Genomic DNA, 21,713 nt, shown 5'->3' on the forward strand with positions numbered 1-21,713 from the left:
AGTTCAAAACAACGCTAGAGAGGGAGATAAATATACAGACAGACAGACAGACAGACATACATACATACATACATACATACATACATACATACAGACAGACAGACAGACAGACAAAGACAGAGGGAAAGACAGAAAGATAAAGATAGTGGCGACGGAAAACCTAATGGTATAATTGTCAGAAAAGACAACTGCAAAACCACCCGCATTTCCCCTATATTTTCTGGAAAATCTAAAGTCACTAATCCCAGATAAAAGATGAAACATTATTTGACATATCTCAAAGCATGCACTTGATATGTGTCACATATTTCTTTCGCAAAGGGATTCTGAGCTGAATTACAAATAAAACAAATGCATTTTCGCAATGATATATATCGTATGTATATTAATATTCAATATATTTGAGATGACTGTGTTCACAGTTGTCACCATTATTTAATCCATAATAACGGAATCATAATTCGAAAGAAAATTGTCACTATTTTGTGTAAAAGGTTCATTGAAAAATATTTTCAGTTAACGTTATGTCAAGTTTGTGGACAACATAAGTATCACAACACAAACTATATCTGACATGAAGTTTAAAGCGGGAATGGTGTTTTATTTATAGAAAATATCAAAATCATTTCAAGTCCTTGAGCAAGAGTGAGCTGTCTTTACACTTTTTTTATTTTTTGCCTAATACTGTTAGCTCAGAGTAAAACACTTTTGTGGCATATTTATTCTCTGCACGAAACTCACGTCGCTAATACTATAAAATAAGTATTTTGTGTTAACTGGGGAATCAAGTGACATAAAATGTACATTTGTACAAAAAAGTCAACACATACCATATTTCTACATCAAATTGTCCCTCTGCACCATATCTGTAGTAACATTTATATTTATTTGGCCAGCGGACCTGGAATGAAATAGTTTTACTTGTCATCAAACTTAATATATAAGAAAATACATAGTAACTATCTACGGTTTAGGAAATGTATATCTTAAAATTTTCATTCTTCATCCATGCTAGGAGAGTATCAAACCAAAGACATAAATGATTCCGATTAACGACACCAATATTAATGCATTTCGATTGGCTTAACTTTCCTTACAGATAGTTAAATTCTCTTCTCTGCTTAATTATTCTTACACTAAACAAATGAACGGTCCTTTGCTTATAAATATTTTTGGGTGCAGAGACATGATCAAGAATGAACCTGCAAAATAGGATTGTTGAACATACCAAAACCATGCCATCTTCTCTAACATTAAGCACAACTCCTATGGAATCAGGCATGCCATTGTCATTCCCATACATCCAGGATGTTCCTGAAACAATGCATACTTTGTTAAGCTGCATCTTTATTTCAACACATTTAATGCACCAAAAAGAGCTCACATCGATACGTCCCATATAGATATAACTATCAAACACCGATCCCATTACAATAATATAGCAACAAAGAAACTCAGACTCATAATGCAACGTTAAATGCAAGTGTAGCACTGGACATGTGATCTGTAACCCAATAATACATGACCAAAACGGGTACAGGAGATAATTATATATGTAAATGTATTCATATATTCTTTGCAAAATTAAAAGTTGTTAACCCTGACAAAATCTTAAGTAACTTCAATATTAATTTAAATATATATGCTATTAACCTGCTGAAGGGCATAACATCTCTGTCTTATATAACTATCATAACTCCAAACCCATCACATCATACGTTATCACATCAAGCATCGAAGTCTACATTTGATGAAACTTGCATACAATCTCATCATTCAATCTCTGACAGCATCGTGTTCCTCTTTTTTTAAAGCTCCCATTCCATTTTGAAGATCGTTTATATATTTCCTTCTCATTAAATTCATATACAATATCATGTACTAAACCATCATTACCATTTCTTGTCAGATTCATTGTTGGCATCTTGAATGTTTTATCTGATTAATCTTTAAGAGTTATTTAAAAGTGATAACTTGAATCTTTAATCTTATCGTTCACGTTTTGTTTGGAACGATTGTTATTGATCTGGTGGGTATATAAGTGCAGTATATTTGAAGTGACATTTTTAAATCTGCATTGTAAAATAAGTTATTATATCATTCAACCATCGCTTTAAGTCATCAACGAACGTTTTAAGCTCTTCATCATTCAAATCCTTCTGCAACTGTTTGAGTTGGAATAGTAACTATTGCAAGTATCCAGATAATGATTGACTTCCCGATTAACTTCGTCTTTCCTTAGAAGGACTATCTTATTTTGATGCATTCCTTTGGTGGATTCAAGTTTGTTTCTTTACCATATGTTATGAATTGTAACGGTTTGACGCAGGCTATTATGGCAACAAATCTCTAGTTAACTATATCATGAAATTGTTCAATTTTCATTCTTTTCAAATCTTATATTTTCCGGTTCTAAGAGTTTAGTAACTCTACATATACAATGGCTTATTTGCCATTATTCTGTTCTATCTATGTCTGAATATGTTTCAAATCATTTTCTTCCAACGTCTTACAAATCTGACCACGAATAAGTCTTTGTACAAATATTGGATCCCCCCGCATTGTTTGTACAATTTAGATTTCAAGCTCGCAAGATATATTTACAACATCTATATATAATGTTCGTATTTCTTCTCAACGATGTCTTAGACTTATTTCATTCGTGTATAATGTGAAAATCAATGGAATTAGTATGCCATGAAAGAAATATCACTTTCCGATCCTCACTGGTAATGATCATAACAAATTAGTGTCATACCTGTGTGCAATAGTTTGTATCATTACATTATATGAAATCACAGTAAAATACGTTAGGCGAACCATTGATTTATCGCGGTTTCAGGTGCGTATATGGTGCCACATGAAGCATTCGTAGCATGGATTATGATTATGTAGCATGAAACTATTAAATCATGATGTAAGTACGCCATGTATGATACATCATGTATGTCTGCCAAAGTATATGGAAAATGTTGTATGAGGTAAGTTGATATGATACGGTGGTGCAATATAAAGTTATTACATTGCCAGAAACAACAATTTCACTGGATTGAACTTGATCGTCGAGGTTGAAACCATTAGGTCCACTCAAACGTGTATACCACATGAGCAAAGACTATTTGCATTCCAAAATTAAAACTAACAATTTCAGCTCATGAATTGGTATATACTAATTACACCAGTTACTTTAAAATACCTTATTTATAGACTTGTTTTTATTTACTAGAAATTAGCTTAAAGACTTAACAGAATCAGATGGAACTATCGATTGCTAAAAATTGCAGTAATTTTATAAAACTTGCAACTATTTTGCAACATTTTTGCACACCTTATGCTGCCTTATTAATGCCCTGTGTTACAGCCATCGATTAGGGAGTTGAAGAGACTTGGGATAATTTTGCAAACTTCAAGCGAAAATAACTGTAAGAATACATAGGATACTTGTGTGTTTAGAAAAACATAATAAAACAATTATATTATGTTTATTCTGGTGAACCATTAGGAGTATAGGAGCCTTTTATGACATTTAGTTGCACCCTTTCAAATGGTATTACAGCTGATTATACTAATAATGTAAAAATTAGATTGTGTGCAAATTGGTCAATGGATTTGCCAGCAATAGTAAAAACGAGAATGAACTGAGAAGTAAGGTATTATTTGACATCTAATGGTGACATTCCGATATTTAATGAATATTTACATTAACATGTTATTTTTATATTATAGTGTAGTCAATTCGCATTCAATTCAATTTTTTGTTTTTGTACATGTAATGTACATTTTTATTGGAAAAGTTATGTTGGGAAATATAATAATTAATATTCCGTTAGTAAATCTGAACTCATCAGTGCTTATTAGTCTACGTATACAAATAAGGTACTACATAGTTACACATGTTTTGGTTAATTAAGGTCCTGCGACTCAAGAGGAAAGTAGTATCGAAACATTCAAAATGGACAAACAACTCTATGCAGTTGGATGCGCACTAAACATAAATGTATAAAGAGACAAAGAAAAGATGCAGAGAACAGACGAGGAGTGACATAACTGACTGTCTGACTGAGTTCACCGATAGGTTAAAATGATTACACATGCTTTTAAAACTGCGGCATGTAATAAAATCTGAGGAGGTTCTCCCAAAAAAAAATAGGATTAGGTTTTTCTATTGATTGATCTGCTCTGCTCATATCACTATCGAAAATATGTGTAATAGATATTTGACTTACCAAACGGTATCTATTGATTTACCGAGTTGCCCAGTGATCTTATTCGCTCTCTGTTACGGATCACTGCCATCTCACCTCTGTCTGCATGGGTTCGAGTCTCGGATTCAGCCAATGAGAGTATGTGAGAAAGCTTGCCAGTAGCTTCTCGTGGGTCGGTGGTTCTTTCTGGGGATTTTCCCGGGTTCTTCCTCTACCATTAATACTGGCCGCCATGTATAGCCTATCGTGTGCTAAAATATGGCGTTAAACCCTACAGTAACAACAACAACAACAACAAATGTTGGAGACATATGGTGGTTACAATCAACATACTATGTAAATATATTAATTTATATAACAAGAGTCATAACTCTATGAAAAACTGAGCTGAATTAAACCAATCCAATTAAAGGCACATCTAGGACAATGAGATCGTCTACACCATAAATTGTTATAAAATCTGTTGAATGGCTTCTGATATATGCTGTAGTGTAGTCATGGTATTGATGTAAAATATTACAGATCTCCATCAAAAGTTACTCTAAAAGACCAATTAGCCTTAAAGGGTCATCTATATATAACAGGAAATTCACCTGCCAAATGGTTTTGAATCATATGTAAGGGTTGCAGAGCTATGCCGTTTGAAAGCGGCAACCAAAGGAAAAAATATTATGTCAGTTGTCAATGCCTATTATTGTTTCGAGGATCGATTAAACGTCATAATGCCCATATACTAATCAAGTTCTTTGAGACGATGTGCAAATTAAGTGAACTGGAATATACTGAATGCTCTCTGCGATATGATGCTTATAATATTATGATGTCCTGCAAATGTAATATTGATGAAAAATGGGCAATAGTCCTATTAAAACTGGGCACATGTAAGCAAATATTTTAAAGGGCATATCCACCAATAATAGACTCACTGCATCCACATTTGCGTAAGGGTTGAAGAGCTATGTTAGAAGAAATGTGAATGAAAGAACAGACAAGTGGACTGAAAATGCAATTAATACACAGTTACATCATCTCAACGCAAGACTTTAATCAGCCCTAACTGAGTACTTGTATCCAGTGAAATTCCATCTGCTGATATAAACGTAGTACTCGTGTGCATTTGAACGCTTATTGCCATTAAATCTGGAACATATCTGTTCTTTTGTTCCTTGAAGAATCATATATTTCACGTTTGCATTTTAATTATATCACATATATGATGGTTGGTTTCCCTGGTCATTTTGTCAATGATTTAGTATAAAATGCATTTATCAGTATAAAAGGACATACCGCGCTTCACGTGGCAACCAGTGACAATAAGCTCGCATGGCTGCAGTACTCTGGGTTCATCCACGACAACAACCTCACAGTTTTCCATATCTTTAAAGTAATAGTAGTGACGTTGTCCATTCCCGTCCCATTCGACATAAACCTCTACAAATAAGAATGCTTGTATTTAGAATCATGCTTGAACTTTGCAGTGGTCGAAGCACAAAAACTAATATACTGTCCAGGCTGTACCCCCAATTAGCCACACCCCACTGAGATACTGACCAGGCCCCATTAAGAGACTACGCAGCACCGGCGACTAAATCTCGCACTATCAAGCGGACGAACTTATCAAATATCACCGAAATGAAAACCTACCACAATCCAGACTCTCCTTTTTCAAAATGGATCTTTTGAGTCCCACAAATATGATGGATGTGATAAAAAATCAATCTGATTTAAAATTATATGATTTGCATTATATGATTTGAAAAACCAAATCTTCAATGTAATATGTGTTTCTTCGTGAATAATTAGTCAACATTCCTTAGGATAATTACTACTACCTCAAATCCAGCCATCCCAAATAGTACTTTTAGCTAATAGGTGTTAAAACCTGTCTGCCGACCTATGTGGCGGTCGGGATGTGTGATCTCTAAGGTATAATAACTCCTGGCTAAGTCTAAGAAGCTATCAGTTATTACAGGTACACTCTCTTAGAATGTTACTGTGGGGAGCTGGTAGTGTGTATGTATATTATAAGTGGGTATGTGTTCTGTGTGAAAATTATTTCACTCGGTAAAGTCGGTTTATTCCTTAAATAATTTACCCAATCATAATACCTTAGGAGAATACGTAATAGGTGGCAGGAGGTATATCCTCTTACCCCGGAGATACCGGTCTCCTAAGGTATGTGACACAACTTCTAGGTAACCCAACTGGAGGGGTCTCCATCTGTTGGTGCGCAGCTTCCAACAGATAAAAATCCGTTACACCCACACCCGCAAATTCAGCGGTAGCCGTGATGCCACATTTTATGACATCTATTGACCTGGACGAGAGACCTGTTGGGCTGTGGATACAAGATGTAGATCCTACCAGAACGAATTCGTCCCTTTGGAACGACAGATCTCGGAGATTAAATCCAGAGAATGCCGACTCTAATCCATCCCTAAGCCTGAATGATGTCAGTTAGAGAACATATCCGAATGAATGTTAGACTTCTGGCAACTTCTCTAACCTTGTGAATAAAAATGCGTAATAAGTTCATTTGAGATGGGGATATAACTTGATATGACGAGCAAATAATCTGCTTAATCCAGGATGAGACAGTTTTTCTTGAGATATATTTTTGTCATGTCTTGAGAGGTAGAAAGAGGTGTAAAATCCCTCAACGTAACATCACAGCTCGAACTGGGTCTAGTAGGTGAGCCTTATCTAATATTTCAAGCCAAGACATGGTTTTATGACGAAAGTCTGGCTACTCATGGAGAAAAGGCCGTTCTTGGCGATGAAAGAGGATGCGGACACGAATTAAACTAATACGACTTATCAGAACAGCATGTAACATGGGTCTGCTGATATGGCATACATTTTGCTCAGTCTGCCTGCAGTCCCTAACACCATGAAGAAGCAGGTCTGGTATGAAAGGTTTGCCAAAAATGACCTTGAAATTCGTTTAAACGGTGGCTTGTTCAGCCAGGTTAATACCCAAGATTGGTTCAACTTTGGGTGTATACTCAAAATTGGTGACTAGGTCAGATAATTCCTTGTTTGTTGTATATTCTTTCTTCCATGATGATGAGAGGCGTCAGAGATCGTGGAGTAGTAAAATTGTATCATACTCTGTACTAACGTTCTATCTCCGAACAGCCAGAATAACTATCTGCATTATTGGTGCCTGGAGAGGTAGGATATCTTCATTTGTGCACCACATAGGGAAAATGTGTCATTTGAATTTGTATGATTTCAGAATTGAGGCCGGATGTTCTTGAGTGATTCCGCCCACTCTGGGCAGTAATGAAACAACAGCCGTCGTGGTTGTTTGTGTAGATGAGGAAACACCTTAATTTTCCTAGCAGTTTCCGATGCAAGATTCATGAGGTCGTTAATCCACGACTTCTCCCACCTGGGTGGTGCAGTGATGAGAGGACCTACTGTTTATCTTGCCTTCTGTAACATTTTTGTAATCAGAGGTGTTGGAAGGTAGGCATATGTGTCCAAGTCGGTCAAACCTAGCAATAGAGTGTCTACTGTCCAAGCTTGTGGGTCCAGGATGAGAGATAAAGGTTGGAAGTTTGGTATTCCAACTTGTCTCAAACACGTCCCCCAACGGTCAATCTCACTGGGTACATATCCAAGTGATAACCGAGGGATTCTGAGACCATTCCATCTGTATTAGTTAATTGTTCCGATACAAAGAATCGGTTGGCAGGTTTAGGCATTTCGGGATGTATTGAAACAATCCTGACTACCTGTCAGCTTGTATTCTTATAAAGCGCATTTGCACATGAAATTAATTTTGGAGATAATTTATGATCTCCATTTATTTTTTACATTCCCTTCATGTTGGAAAGTAGTACCTCTGTTTCCGATGCAAATAATAGTAACTGTAGTAACAATTTTTGATATATGATGCTTGCACAAAGGAAAAGTAATTTGATACACTGTGTACATCATATAACAATGATTTGTTTCAATATTTATCATCAGAGTAAAGATTTTTTTGAAGCCCAGTGTGTACATGATAGGATTCTAAACTGTTATCACTTACCTTCTATTTTGAGAGAGAAATAAGCAATTGTATCCATTTTCTCCAGGATTAAGGTAATAGTCATGTAAGTTCATAATTTTTCGTCACCACTTTGATAAAACTGTTCATTATCAATGCTGAATCTTTGTAAAATTTATTGTGAATTCATTTCTATTTTTTGTCGTTTGAAATCGGGCGCCATTTTTACTAATATGTGTTGGACGCTCGGCATTCCACTAGGTGGCGCTCAGGTTAATCTTTCCGAATTCTTCCATATTTAGTCATATTCGTGAAAACTTTGTCATGAATTTCCCGAGTGTGTTCCCAAAACCTATAAATAGGGGTAAGGTCCGCCGTTTTGTCAGTTGTGGTTTCACTGGACTCCAGTAAAGGTCTCAAGATCAAGCAAAAAGTCTCTCATCAACTCAACTGATACTTTCAAGCCTTAATAGCAAGGTATACTAGTTACCACCGACACATTAAATTTAGTACTCACAATGACTGCCATAATGTTTCTCTGAAATTGTTTCAACGTTTATTTCCTCGTTATATCAAATAAAAACTCCCATAGAGGGATTTATCTGACGACACTGTGACTGTGTCGTCATAAACATAGCAGTCTGCTATCCATTGGAAATTTAGTATTCCGATTGGCATTATCGAATTTCCTACTCAGTTTCATGTATCATTTTGAAATCACAAACTTCCATCCATTTTGTAGTGGTTGTGTCAATTGGATGTTGAAATAATAAACCCGACACAACGACACACTTTGTTGCTACAAAACGACACTCATTGTCGCATTCAACTCGAGCGACACAATATTAACATCCGGTTCCAGACTGTGTTGCTCAAAACGACACACTGCGTCTCAGCCAACAAACGCGACACACTTAACATCCGGTTCCAGACTGTGCCTCTAACGTATTTACCATTGGGTTCTAAAACACAAATCCGGGTCTGGTTCCGAACTTTGATTGGGTGCACAAAATCATTACCACGTCGGTAGATTTGAGAACTATTAACTTCTTTTTCTGTATAAGGTTAGTTTGGGAATTGGAATTATCTGAGTTAGAGATGATGTGAATTAGGACAAATGGAACATTTATGAGATTTTCACATGCAATTTAACACTGAAATTATTGTTGTCATGTCAACATGCTTTATCAAATATCTGTTCTGAAAATTAGCAATATTATAATTCACTATTTTGAGCACTAGATTTTGTGAGAAAACATATTCAAGCCTGGAAAACTAAACTGTGCTGACTACTTATATTTGTTTTGTTTTGTGCTTTTATGATTTATATAAGAACGTTTGTGGTGGACACACATTCCTTGACACTACAATACACTGGAGAGATCTAGTAACTGAAAAATGCGTGAGCTGTCCATCTATTCCATTTTATTTGACCTTGACCCTTGACACGTTACAGTATGTGGTGAACATGTATGATGATTTGTTCTTGTCAACAACATTAAAGAAAGTCACAGACCATGACACAAAGGTCTAGGCCAGGGACTTGGTTCTTCCTTGTTGCTTGAGATAAGTCACTACTGTTGAGTGGTCGGACAGAATGAGGACTCTCGTGAAATTTAAACATTCTCGGCACCAGGGAAAGGCTTTCACAATGGCTTTAATCTCCAGAAGATCGACATGCATATAGCGTTCCTAGCAAGACCATGCACCGCTGGCTCCCCGAAAGGATGTTCGTAAGTGGACTCTCCAATCTTTCGAACTTTGCTAGGGACACCATACACAGCTGACTTCCCGAAAGGATGGCAGCAAGTGGGCTCTCCAGCTTTTCTAACTTTGCTCGATGCAGACTGTTATCTCTGGCGGTTTTACTTGCAGTATTTTAACTTAACTTATAGCCTCCCACTGGCACAGAATACTCATTTTCATTGGCCATATCAAAAGGCGACCAAGGACAATAAGGCTCGCTACCGCTTTTAATAAGCATAGAAGTCGAAGGAATTCCTATGCGAATAGGATTTTACGCAAAAGTAAACAAGTGACCACAGAGTTGATTAATGATGCCCGATCATGAGGGAGAGGAACAATGTTGCCTGTGTATTGAACTCCATGCCGAGGTGAGCAAATTGTTGACACTTTACTAGTTTGGACTTCTCCTTCTTGACTAGAAGCCCAGGTAGGTAAGCAGTGAAACAAGGGTGGTTATATCCTGCTTAGATATAACTCACCTGATGTTTCTTCAAAATGTAGGGTAGGTAATTTAATGCTGCCTCCGTAGAAATGGTCCAGACATGCGTCATTACGAGCAAAAACCAAGGGGCTGATGTTGAGTCGCAATGGAAATGCCCTGAATTGATATAAAATGTTGTAGGCAAATTTCATGAGCATATTGTAAATTGCGACATAAAGATATGCGTCTTTTAAATCTACATTGATGGCAAAGTCTCCCTCTTGGACTGCATTCCAAAATTGAAAGGGCGCTTAGGTCGATGATTGGAGGCAGAGTGCCGTTGGCCTTAGATCCAAATAAAGTGAGGGATATGACCTCGGAGAAACCCTGGAATGAAAGATAAGATCCTCTTGTTGCTTTATATGCTTTGGCTTGCGAGAACTGTACCAATCGCTGATGGGAGCTTCGATAAGACGGTTTTCAGAGGTTTGTATCCTATATCTTGTCTTTGGGTCCTTTTTTGACTTCCCATACGATCCCTGCAACAAAGCTGTGGTTGCAGGGCTGTAAATTGGTCTCCTTAGTGGTTGTTTGCAGATTTATTCAATCTGCTCATTAAGAGGATTGTTCGAGGATTAAAGCAGTGGACTTAGCTTGGCTTTATGGTGACAATAAAGTGCAGGCAGAGAGCACTGAGTTGCGTTCCAATTGTTCATTTGTTCACAAGAATCAAGTCAAAATCCGATGAGGAGTTCACAATAATGCTGACTTTTGAGGTGGTGATTTGTTTGCCAGAGTTTTAGAGCATGACAATGATCAGCACTTCATGGCGGAAGAGCAAGAGTTGGTTTACCTCTCTTCTCCTGCCAGAAATTCTCACACTGAGGAAAGGTCAGCATGCAGACTGGTTAAGTCTTTGTACTTAGCTGTGCATTCATGCACTTTGCCCATATTTGTAATCTGTACGGCAAATAGAGCAAAACATATTAAACTGTAGCCCCGCATCAGTCCTTAAAACGCAATGTCGGTGCAGAGCTACATCTTAAAAAGTTCACCCAGATATTGATATCAGATAGTCTTACAATGAAGCGCACAGGTAAAATGTAATCAGAATACCTCTTTCAGGGAGGAGAATTATAATCACTGTGTGCCTGTACATGTATTAATTTAATACAGTGTGGGCGCATAGTTATATAAAATGATCGTTACCTGGGAAATAGTGATAGCAGACATTCTCAAGTAGAATCACTGAAGCATGGCATTCCTAGGCTAATGATGCCCTGGTAAAGGAAATTCACACGTATGTACCAGAAATTATAGAATTATACATATATAAGGAGTTTCTAAAAGCATAAAGACAAGCACACACATATCTATTTTATCTCAAATCTATCTTGTGAAGTGGCATAGACTAACAGTGCTAGTGGCGAAGTGGTTTTCAAATATGATGGAATGTTTAATCATATAAGCATGACTCAAGTGTTGCCTATATAAACATGTATGAGCAAGAAGTGTCTAAGTAAACTATGGATACAGAGCTTACCTGAACTTGTCCGACCAGACTGGAAGCAATACAGAAATGTACAAAAGTGGCTACATTACACACAAACAATCCTTCATATAAAAGGGTACTGATGCACCGTTACAGATACTTACAAAGTAGATACGACAATTTATAGTATGAGCTAATGAGCTGTAAGGAAATCAGCCCAGAGGCAGCCTGTAGAAGTAAAATTGTGTTTGTGTTGTTTTTGGTTTCTTATTCTTTTTTTTTTTTTTGGGGGGGGAGGTTAGTTGCTTTTCTTTGTTTTATTTTGCTTTGGATTCATTTTGTGGGCTAGGGGTTTGCACATACATAAAACATTTATACCACGAATTTAATGTGAAGTCGCTTAGGCTTCCATGCAAGTACTTAGGTATATGACGATAACAAAGTGTTTGCAAATTGTAAAAGCAGCACTTTGTTGGCACAGGAAGAGAACAAAGTTGGAAATATAGATGGATTATACTTGACTTAGAAGGGAAAATTTCCTCCAACTTGTAATGATATATCTAGCTTTTTGCATGACCTCTCGTGAGGATAACCTGCTCCTTCGTAAGAGCATAAGTAATAACTGAGGGGCTCTTATACTTTGAAGCCAATTCTTATACCCAAGGGGAAATCACTCTGCCCGATCTCCACCTAGGTCAGAAAACATGTTTTAGATCCCTTTAGCTAAAATTAGTATCTGGGAGGGCTGGATTTACGATGTAGTAATATTTATCATAAGGTATTATGATTGGGTCACATATTCAAAAACCCAATCATTGCGCGTGGCTGTTTTTCGGAAAAAAATACTTTGCAGCAAGCAATGTGTACGTAATTATTGTTCGATGCATGCCGACCGTGTATGTGAGAGTGGAGATGCAACCCGTTATGATGTCTGCAGAATTGGCATCAATTGGAACATTTTGGTATATTCATCACATGCTGATAGTACTCGATTTATAGGGTTCGAGTGGTATAAGAAAAGAAAGTGTTAAAACTATTTACCTTAAGGATTTGGTTGTCCACAACTTGCAAAATCTTGCAAAATCTAGCCCACTAACCCACTACGCTGTAAAACCTATCGATCAACTTTACCTCTTAGCAGACAACCACGATAGGGTTGTTAGAAAACTTCAGTGGTGGCTGTAGCACAGCGCCGTTAAAATAAATACATCACCATGTATGTGGACCATGGAGCTTCACTATGGATCACTAAAAATAAACTGAATGAAATTCCATTCTTAACTGTGTGACACATATTCAGTGTAACTCGATAATTTTTTGAATCTTAGGAAAAATCAGGATTTGTTAGATTTCATTTAGCGGGTCAGACCTGAGTGTCTGGTGTGTAATATAAACCTGAATCTTGTTAAACTTCAGTGAAAGTGCTTACAATATAAATTAAATCAGGTTTATATTGGATTAATAAGAGTTGTATGTTATTGGTTGTCAATGAGTAAGCTACATTTATTTATTATAAACTATCTGCCTATATATAATTAGTGATAGTGGGCAAGATGAAAACGTGGTTATGTTCTAAAAAACCTTTGCTTAATTTCATGTTCATTTCTGCTACGTTTATTGTAACAACATTTGACCTCCCCAAAACATCGCCAATGTATTTAGAGTTATATTGTACCATAATATTTCACTGTCAACCAACTCAATGTTGATTGATAACAATTTTGCAGGAATTAAGTAGTCCATGTTCTTCAGTAAATGGAGGCTTCAGCTGGGAATCTACTGCGACAATGTGATAGTTACAATTTTTCATTCAACGCTCTAGTTGCGGCGTCATAAAATCCAGTGGCATGCCACATAGCATCGTCGTCATCACCATGTCGTGTCAGCACAACTCAATGCTTGGCCTCGAAAATATTCTTTCCAACATTCTTACAAAACCGATAGATATGTGACAGTGGAATTATGTAACTGAATTGACCTCTGCCGTTATATTGATTTCACGTGCTGAAAATCTCAAGCTCATTGTGAGATTAGCATCCTGCAGACTACCAAAGAAAGCAGCTGATCGCATTATAATTCCATCTGGTTGTGGATTAACAGCTGTAGCTTGTATGGCTTGTACTTTGATATATGGTTTAACATTAACATAATCTCTTATATCTTTGGCAAACATCAGTGATGGCCCCAAGCTGCAATCATAATCGTCGGATTAAAGTGTTAAAGAGTCCACGTATTGTTGAGGCACGTCAACAGTATCAAGGCATGAATCGATTTCCTTGACATCTATGATGTATCGAGCGGTGTTAAATAAAGCCATCATACCTTTGTTAACAAAGCCACTACCTTCCTCATCGCGATTACCTTCTGCTTTTGAAATGGATCCTGACACCTCAACAAACGTTTCCACGGGCAAGAAATACCTGCTTCTACCCGAAATTGTAATTTTACTCAACCAGGATTGTTTAGCACCATGGGTCGTATGAATAAAACTAATAATTGTGAACATACGCATGCTTAAGCAATGGTTCATCCATGTCTAAAGTGGGAACAGATGCACTTTTGAAAATGTGTATTAGGGTAACCCGCTACTTCAGTACGCATTCAGTCCATGCGTACCTCCAGCAACAACATAAGAGCATGTGGCTGGATATTCCCTTTTCAAAAAAAACATTGTCGATGCCAGTAAGTAAGCCTGGCTTTGACTTGAACGTTATGGTAACAAACGATGAACCTTTTTACGTTCCTGAAGTAATGAATCCATTTTATCCTTGACAAACCATTCACCTTTCTAACCGAAAGCAATAAACTTTACTCTGATATAATGTCTTTAGTGGGGGGAAAGAATCGCTAAATCAGCTCCTGCATGAGCATCAGTCATTCAGTCATTATAGACCAGTCATTGAGTTGTCTTAAAATACCACATCGAGTAGACATATGTGTTGCGTCATAATGTAATTCATCCTTGGCATAATTAATATGCACATATACCGTTCAAAATTCTTAGGGGTGCGGGGTTGTGAGATATACCATGTAGGACATTTTATCTAGATCAATGACCGCTTAGGTCTCACTGTATAGTTTCTTATTTTGACACCTCCCTAATTTTTAAGGCAGAAGGCATGAACCTAATTATCACAAGCCTAGCATTTATAAATTCACACAAAAGCTAAATATGTAACGTGGCTTAGATTTACTTTGAGTTAGGCGTGGAAATGGATTGGCTTGTTGGTGCTGGCTGTCACAGTTAGACGAGCATTGGAGATCAAACACGTAACTTGGGCTGCAAATAAGCAGCCGACTTTGCTTACATATTTACGTGTGTCTGCTACAGAGGTAAATCTCTACAAATCTACATGGTTAAGGGGTGATGAAATATATGCTAATTTGTTATAGTACTAATGGACTTTATTCATGCATAAGGCACATACTGATTCTTTTAGCTGCCTTGTCACAGGAAAATATTTAAAATAGCTCTTTGCAGTTAAAAATGAACGTAAAATTTAAAGGTTGGTGGCAGTGTTGGTTCAGTATAAAAACCACCAGTTGCATTAGGAATTAACCCGATTGCTGCAGTCAAAATCTCACATGTATGCTTTCTACAAAAATAATTAGTTTGTTTCTATTTCTATCTTCAGTGTAACACTATTCTCATTTTTCTGCAATAGGTCTATGTCGGATGAAAATTCACCAAATAAACTGTCCAGTGAGACCTTAAGAACCTGTGTCATTTTTACAGTTTTGTCAAATGTGATTCACTGTGTCATAAATCATTTCCTTATTACCTCCATGTCTTGAAAATTTCATAGTTAGGTATTCCAAACATACATTTCCTATAGATTTGATAGCATTTAATCATAGTAGAAGAAGCGAGTTAACACTGTCAGAGCTATCAGGTATTCCTTTTGATCCATTCTGCTAATGAACATCACAATCCTGATAAGTTGCATGCAGGTTGATTTAATTGAAGTATTGCACATACTTATTCAGTTTAGCAATATTTTGAGTACATACTTAGTATATTTTCCTTATTTAATGATGAGTGCCTTAATTTAATGCTTTTACATACATATCTACTCATGATGTAATTTACAGTAATGTGGCTTAGATTTACTTTGAGTTAGGATTGGAAATGGGTTGGCTTGTTGGTGACTGCCTGTTACAGTTAGACGAGCATTGGAAATCAAATGCGTAACTTTGGCTGCAAATGAGCAGCTGACTTGGCTTATATAGGTAAATATCTAATGATCTACATGGTTGAGGGGTGATGAATTATATGCTAATTTGTTATAGTACGAGTGGACTTTATTCATGCATAAGGCACATACTGATTCTTTTAGCTGCCTTGTTGCATCAGGAATTAACCTGATTGCCGCAGTCAAAATCTCACATGTATGCTTTCTACAAAAAATCATTAGTTTGTTTTTATTTGTATCTGCAGTGTAAAATTATTCTCATTTTTCTGCAATAGGTCATTGTTGGATGAAACTTCACCAGATAAACTGTCCAGTGAGAACCTTAGCAGTATGGTTTATTAGCTGATATCCGTTATGTTTCCTTTCGGAACTTTTTATCTTTGCCGTACGTTTCAATATCTGATAGCCATTGTATTCTTGCCGATGTAGTGTTTTTTCGACCGGGGCCATTGTGACTTTTTTGTCAGCGTATATATGGGTGAGTGGGGGGGCTCACAAGTTCCATTTTGAAAAACTTGAGTTTGGTTCGTGGTTAGTTTTTCATAGCTGGGCTATTTGGCCAGGCAGCCTCCTTGAGAGTGCGATATGTTGTGGCTGCTGCTGTGTAGCCTCTTAAGGATAATGAGGGGTGTAACCTGGTCAGCATAACGGTGTGGGATGGGGTCCTGACACCGAATGGAAACTCCAAATATAATCAAGAACGTGAAAATGAATGCGTTGTTTAGCTGGCTTCATGCTGCTATATACATTATTATTGATTTTTTAATAGAGAAAAATGCAGTTCTGTTCCTATCTGCCTAAAGCTCATTCGACAAACGTAAATTTGCATTAAATGAATTAGGACAGACTTAAAACACTTCACTGGTAATAAAATGGTCACCATATATTTTGCATAACACACTTCATATAAACAAGAGATTGTTTCGTCAGAATTTATATTTCCTGATCGGTCCAATCCATATTATAATAAAACCACTCTCTTAAGAATCGTCTAGTTCTAGCATCAGTTGTGAATAGCAGATTGGCATCTGGTCACATTATGTTGAGTGCCTGCTGAGAAGAAGAGGCTTAAAAGCTTTTCCATTTTAAGCAAGCTTGGCCATATTTAACGATGACTCGGGCTCTTTCGAATTATGTTTTGGAAAAGAAATATATTTGTATTCTGTGACAATATGGAATGGGTAGATCTGCATCATTTTGAAAATTTGAAAATATGGAAGGACCTAATGCCAGCACACCTAAAGAAATTCCGTAAAGCGGCCTTGAAGAAAGTGCTTTCTAGTTATGACCATATCTGACTGTGATAGGCTTCATGTGCACCAAGCTGAAACATATTTATAAATAGATGCTCTGCACTATGTTGGTTGAAATCGGCATGATGAGTTTTGAAACGAAATTGAAAGTAAATGTAGAAATTACTGAGAGACAGCGTATGCGTTTTTCTATTTTTTTTTTATTTTTTTTTTTGCGGTTGCCACATCTAATAACGGATTTATTGAACAAAGCGCCTTGATGCTAGGATGCTATCTGCCAATATTACATAAATTCAGTTCAAATATTTTTGTGAAATGTTGTGTAAGGTTTCGTTATAAATGCTTAGTAACAGTGGTCATGACTAAGATTTATTAGGGATAAATTTATAAAGATTCCTTAATTTTGGGACTGTCGTTGCCAAATATGGACAAAGCTCGTCTTGTGGAATTTGAGAAGGTGCTTTTTTTAAAAGGAACAAAACAAAACAAAAAAAATCAACCAATAACAACAATTGTTGACGGACACATGATGTACGACGGAGACATGATATCAAAGTTCTAGGTCATTAAAACGCAGTGAAAATCAAACAATTGCTACTTACGTATTCCCCAGCCAATAACAATTTCAGCATTAATTAACTTCAGAGTTTTATTCATGAAGCTATACCTTGCTAATTATATATAGACGTGTTAGATTATAAATTTTCATGAACTTAAGTGTGTTAATGACTCTTTCCCCATCTCTGTCTGTCTCTCTCTCTCTCTCTCTCTCTCTCTCTCTCACTATATATTCGCACTCTTAAGTTCTATGAAATGTGTATGTCATAATGAAGATATCTGAATCAGTTTTAAGATTAGATATGAATTAAAGCACCTTACATATTCATAGCAAGAACATTTCTTTTCCTTTGCGACTGCGAAAAATGTTCAGAATAAGGATAGTTTCACACTGCATATATTCAAAGAATTATTGGATACATATTTATGAACCAATGTTAGTATCACTACAACACATATGTCGCTATTGCCTTGCAAAAGAATTATAAAATAAAACAATCTGCCTCGGTAGTCTTGAGCAGCCATGTCTGGAAAAGCTAATGTATGTTAAATTGATCGTTAACTAGGAAGGGTATAGGATTGTTTGGCCTGTGTTGATTTCAACGGAATATAGGTTGATTGAATCTTCTCTATCTCAGTACAGTCATTGTGATAAACTAGTTCTTTCGCTGAATCATTTAATTGCTTATTGTACATAATGATATTTGCACTGATATTCGCACTGATGTAAATACTGTAACATCAAAAGATTAAGGTATGCGACAAATACTAGCAAATGTTGTATTTCGGAGAAAATGAACTAAAGATATAACCAAATAAGGGCAAGTGATTATCGCTAACTTGCCATATCAATGATTTTTTTATTTGTATTAATGTAGGTACAAGCAAGATTTACAGAATCCAACCTTGTAAGACATCTAAGACAATCAAGTGCACTTAAAGATTCATGATGACCAAGGTTCAGTGGTAACTAAAGTAAAGCGTTGATGACGTCAGTTCATAGGTTCATGAAACAAGCTCCGTTTTACTTGTAAATTAATCAACTTACGACTCTTGTCTTCATTGTGACCAATGATTGTCCCAGGTCCATTGTGATCTTCCTGGCCCTTATTCCAGCCAACACCACGTCGTACCCGCGTTCCAAGGGGAGGCAATCTTAGACATTCAGTGTGGTACTTCTGTATTGAATCATGTTGTGCTTGTGATTCCTGAAATGCAATTTTGTCGATTGAACGCATTGTCTCCCACAACATTAAATGAGTAGATCATTTTTTAGTCTGTATAATTCGATATATTTGTATTTGATTTGTAGAAACAAATTTGACCATCATAATTTGGGCCTATTGAGGGCACGTTTTTGATCCCAGAAATTGAAATATATGATTATTTTCCAAGACATTTTGTATTGTTATTTTTAAAATCACACAATGACCACTCAAGTATTATAAACAACCAACTTGTGCTTAAGAACGAGGGTGTACTCCCAGAAAGGGAGTGATATTTGTTGTAGTGGTCACATCATTGCCTTGGGAATTTCCATGCAAAAACTTGAGTAAGTCGTGTCTTAAGAAAGATCACTACAAAGTTATGCTAACAGTTTTAAAGCCCTTCCAGAGATAATTAAACCCATTAAGTCCTTGCCACTGGTTACTAAGTAATTCAATATGTTGCTGGCTATCCAGGACATAAATAGACTGTACAGCATGGGCATAGAAACAATCCTAGCATATTTTATCAAACTGAACCAGAGATTTAATAACAGAAGAGATGTTGAATGTTGCAATGGTGACGGATGACAAACGACGTAACTGAAGGGAGGCAGAGAACGTGCACGTTTATTATGATTGGGTGACTATTCTCGAAGAAACATGTTACTAAGATAAATTGGATTATTCTTTAAATACATTACTCAATCAAAATACCTTAGGAGAATAGTTAAACATGTGGACGGAGGTACAGCCCCTTACCCTAAATATACTATCTCCGGTCCCTTAAGGTATGCGATACAGTTTCTAGGACGACATACTGATGGAGACTCCATCTGTCTGGGCGAGGCTTCAAATATGAAAACATTCCCTTCCCCTACCCCAGTAAATTCAGCGGAAGACATGAAAGATGAGTCTTAAAAAGCTGCCAATATAAATCCTACTGTACAGATCTCGCAGATAAAAGCTGAAGAATATGGATTCCGATCTACGTCACACAGCCTAGATGATGTAGGTTATTGAAAGTTCTGGCCGAATGCTAGTCTTCTGGCAACTGCTCTAACCACATGAATGGAGATAAGTAATACATTTATTTGAGCTGGGATGATTTCCCTATATGCTGAGAGAATAACCCAATTAATACTTCATGAGGAAGTATGTGTTGATATATCCAACGTAGCATCTTGAGAGCTAGAAAGAAGCGCGATTTACCTCTCGGCTCTGAGCTATTAAGATACCACTTCAAATCCCGAAATGGGTCTTGTGATGTGATGTGATGTGTCCATGCGAGACAGAGAATTCATGACGAAAGTCTGGTTAATCGTGGAAGGAAGGTGGTTCCTGGCATTGATAGAGGATGCCATCATAATTAAGGCTGCCCGATCTTATCAGAACTATATGTAATTTGGGTCTGCTGATAGGGCATGTATTTCGCTCATTCTTCATGCAGTACCTAATACCATGAGGAAGTAGGTATTGTAGCAAAGGTACGCCAGAGATGTACTTTAAAACAAATTGTTTCAAAAGGTGTCTTGTTCGGCCTGGTTAATACCCAAAACTGGTTCCACATTAGGTATCGGGTTACTGTTTACAGCCGCGTATACCCAAAGTTAGCGAATAGATCGGATACGTCATTTTGTCCGATATCCCCTCTTAAATGATGACGAAAGGTGTCAGCGATCGTAGGGCGGTTACCTTGCATCGTATTCGGTATAAACCTTCTTCTAAGACTCAGAGGAGTTTACTTATTTGCGGTATATATGCCTCGAGACGTATGATGTATTCGTTTGTACATCATTGGGTGAAAAAGTACCCCCGTGCCTTCCTATGCTTTCAGAGTATATGGCATACTTGCCAGAGTGATTCTCTCCACGACTAGTTGTAAATATTATTTATTTCTGAGGGCCTGTTTTTATATGATCCTTACATGCAGGTTTCGTCGATCTGAGTAGGAAAGAAATAACTGGCGCCGTGGTTGTTTGAGTAGATGAGGAAAAATCCGAAATATCCGAAGAGTATCTGTTGTGAGATTGATTAGATCGTTCCTTCATGACTTCTAACATATGAGTGGTGCAGTGAGGCGACACTCTGATTCTCTTGTTTTCTGTATCACTTTCAGAACCAGATGTGTTGTAGGGTAGGCGTATGCAGCCAGGCCGTTTCCACTCTATTCATAGAGAGTCGACTGCCCAGGCTTTGAATCACGGTCTGGAGGTAAAAAGATTTTGGATTTGATATTCCAATTGGTCGCAAACAATTCCATCAAAGGTTGATCACATCGGGTATGTATATAAATGATAATGCTCGTTCAGGGACAAAGACTCGGTTAGTAGGTTATGAGTCCTGGGATATGATCAACTTGTATGTGGATTTGTTGTTGACAACACCTTTTTAGAAAGTCCCAAACCAGGACGCAAAGGTCTTGGAATCTAGTTCCTCCTTGACATTTGAGATAAGTCACTATTGTATAGCTTTCGGACAGAATAAGAACTCCCTTGCTATGTAAATTTTCCTGGCACCAGTGAAAGGCTTCCACATTGGGCGTCATCTCTAGAAGTTATTATTATGATGATGTCGTTCCTGAGGAGAGAATGAACCGATATCTTCCCGAAAGGATAGTTGTTGGTGGGTTACTCAGCCTTC

General features: G+C 37.0%; 1 protein-coding gene across 1 annotated transcript in view; it reads right to left on the reverse strand.

Moving 5' to 3' along the window:
• LOC149791325 (uncharacterized) overlaps nucleotides 1–19,103 on the reverse strand; it is a 32,950-nt gene extending 13,847 nt beyond the window's left edge. Inside the window, exons 1-4 of the mRNA XM_089971337.1 lie at nucleotides 18,914–19,103; nucleotides 5,493–5,636; nucleotides 1,229–1,314; nucleotides 831–901 (exon numbers count right to left, since the gene is read on the reverse strand). Coding sequence (XP_089827463.1) covers nucleotides 831–901; nucleotides 1,229–1,314; nucleotides 5,493–5,636; nucleotides 18,914–19,103 — 491 coding nt within the window. The remainder of the gene's footprint in view (nucleotides 1–830; nucleotides 902–1,228; nucleotides 1,315–5,492; nucleotides 5,637–18,913) is intronic.
• Nucleotides 19,104–21,713: the final 2,610 nt, after the last annotated feature.

This window comes from Sinohyriopsis cumingii, chromosome 9 (assembly GCF_028554795.1).
Source record: "Sinohyriopsis cumingii isolate HCF-2022 chromosome 9, ASM2855479v2, whole genome shotgun sequence".
In the NCBI taxonomy this organism is placed as follows: Eukaryota; Metazoa; Mollusca; class Bivalvia; order Unionida; family Unionidae; genus Sinohyriopsis; species Sinohyriopsis cumingii.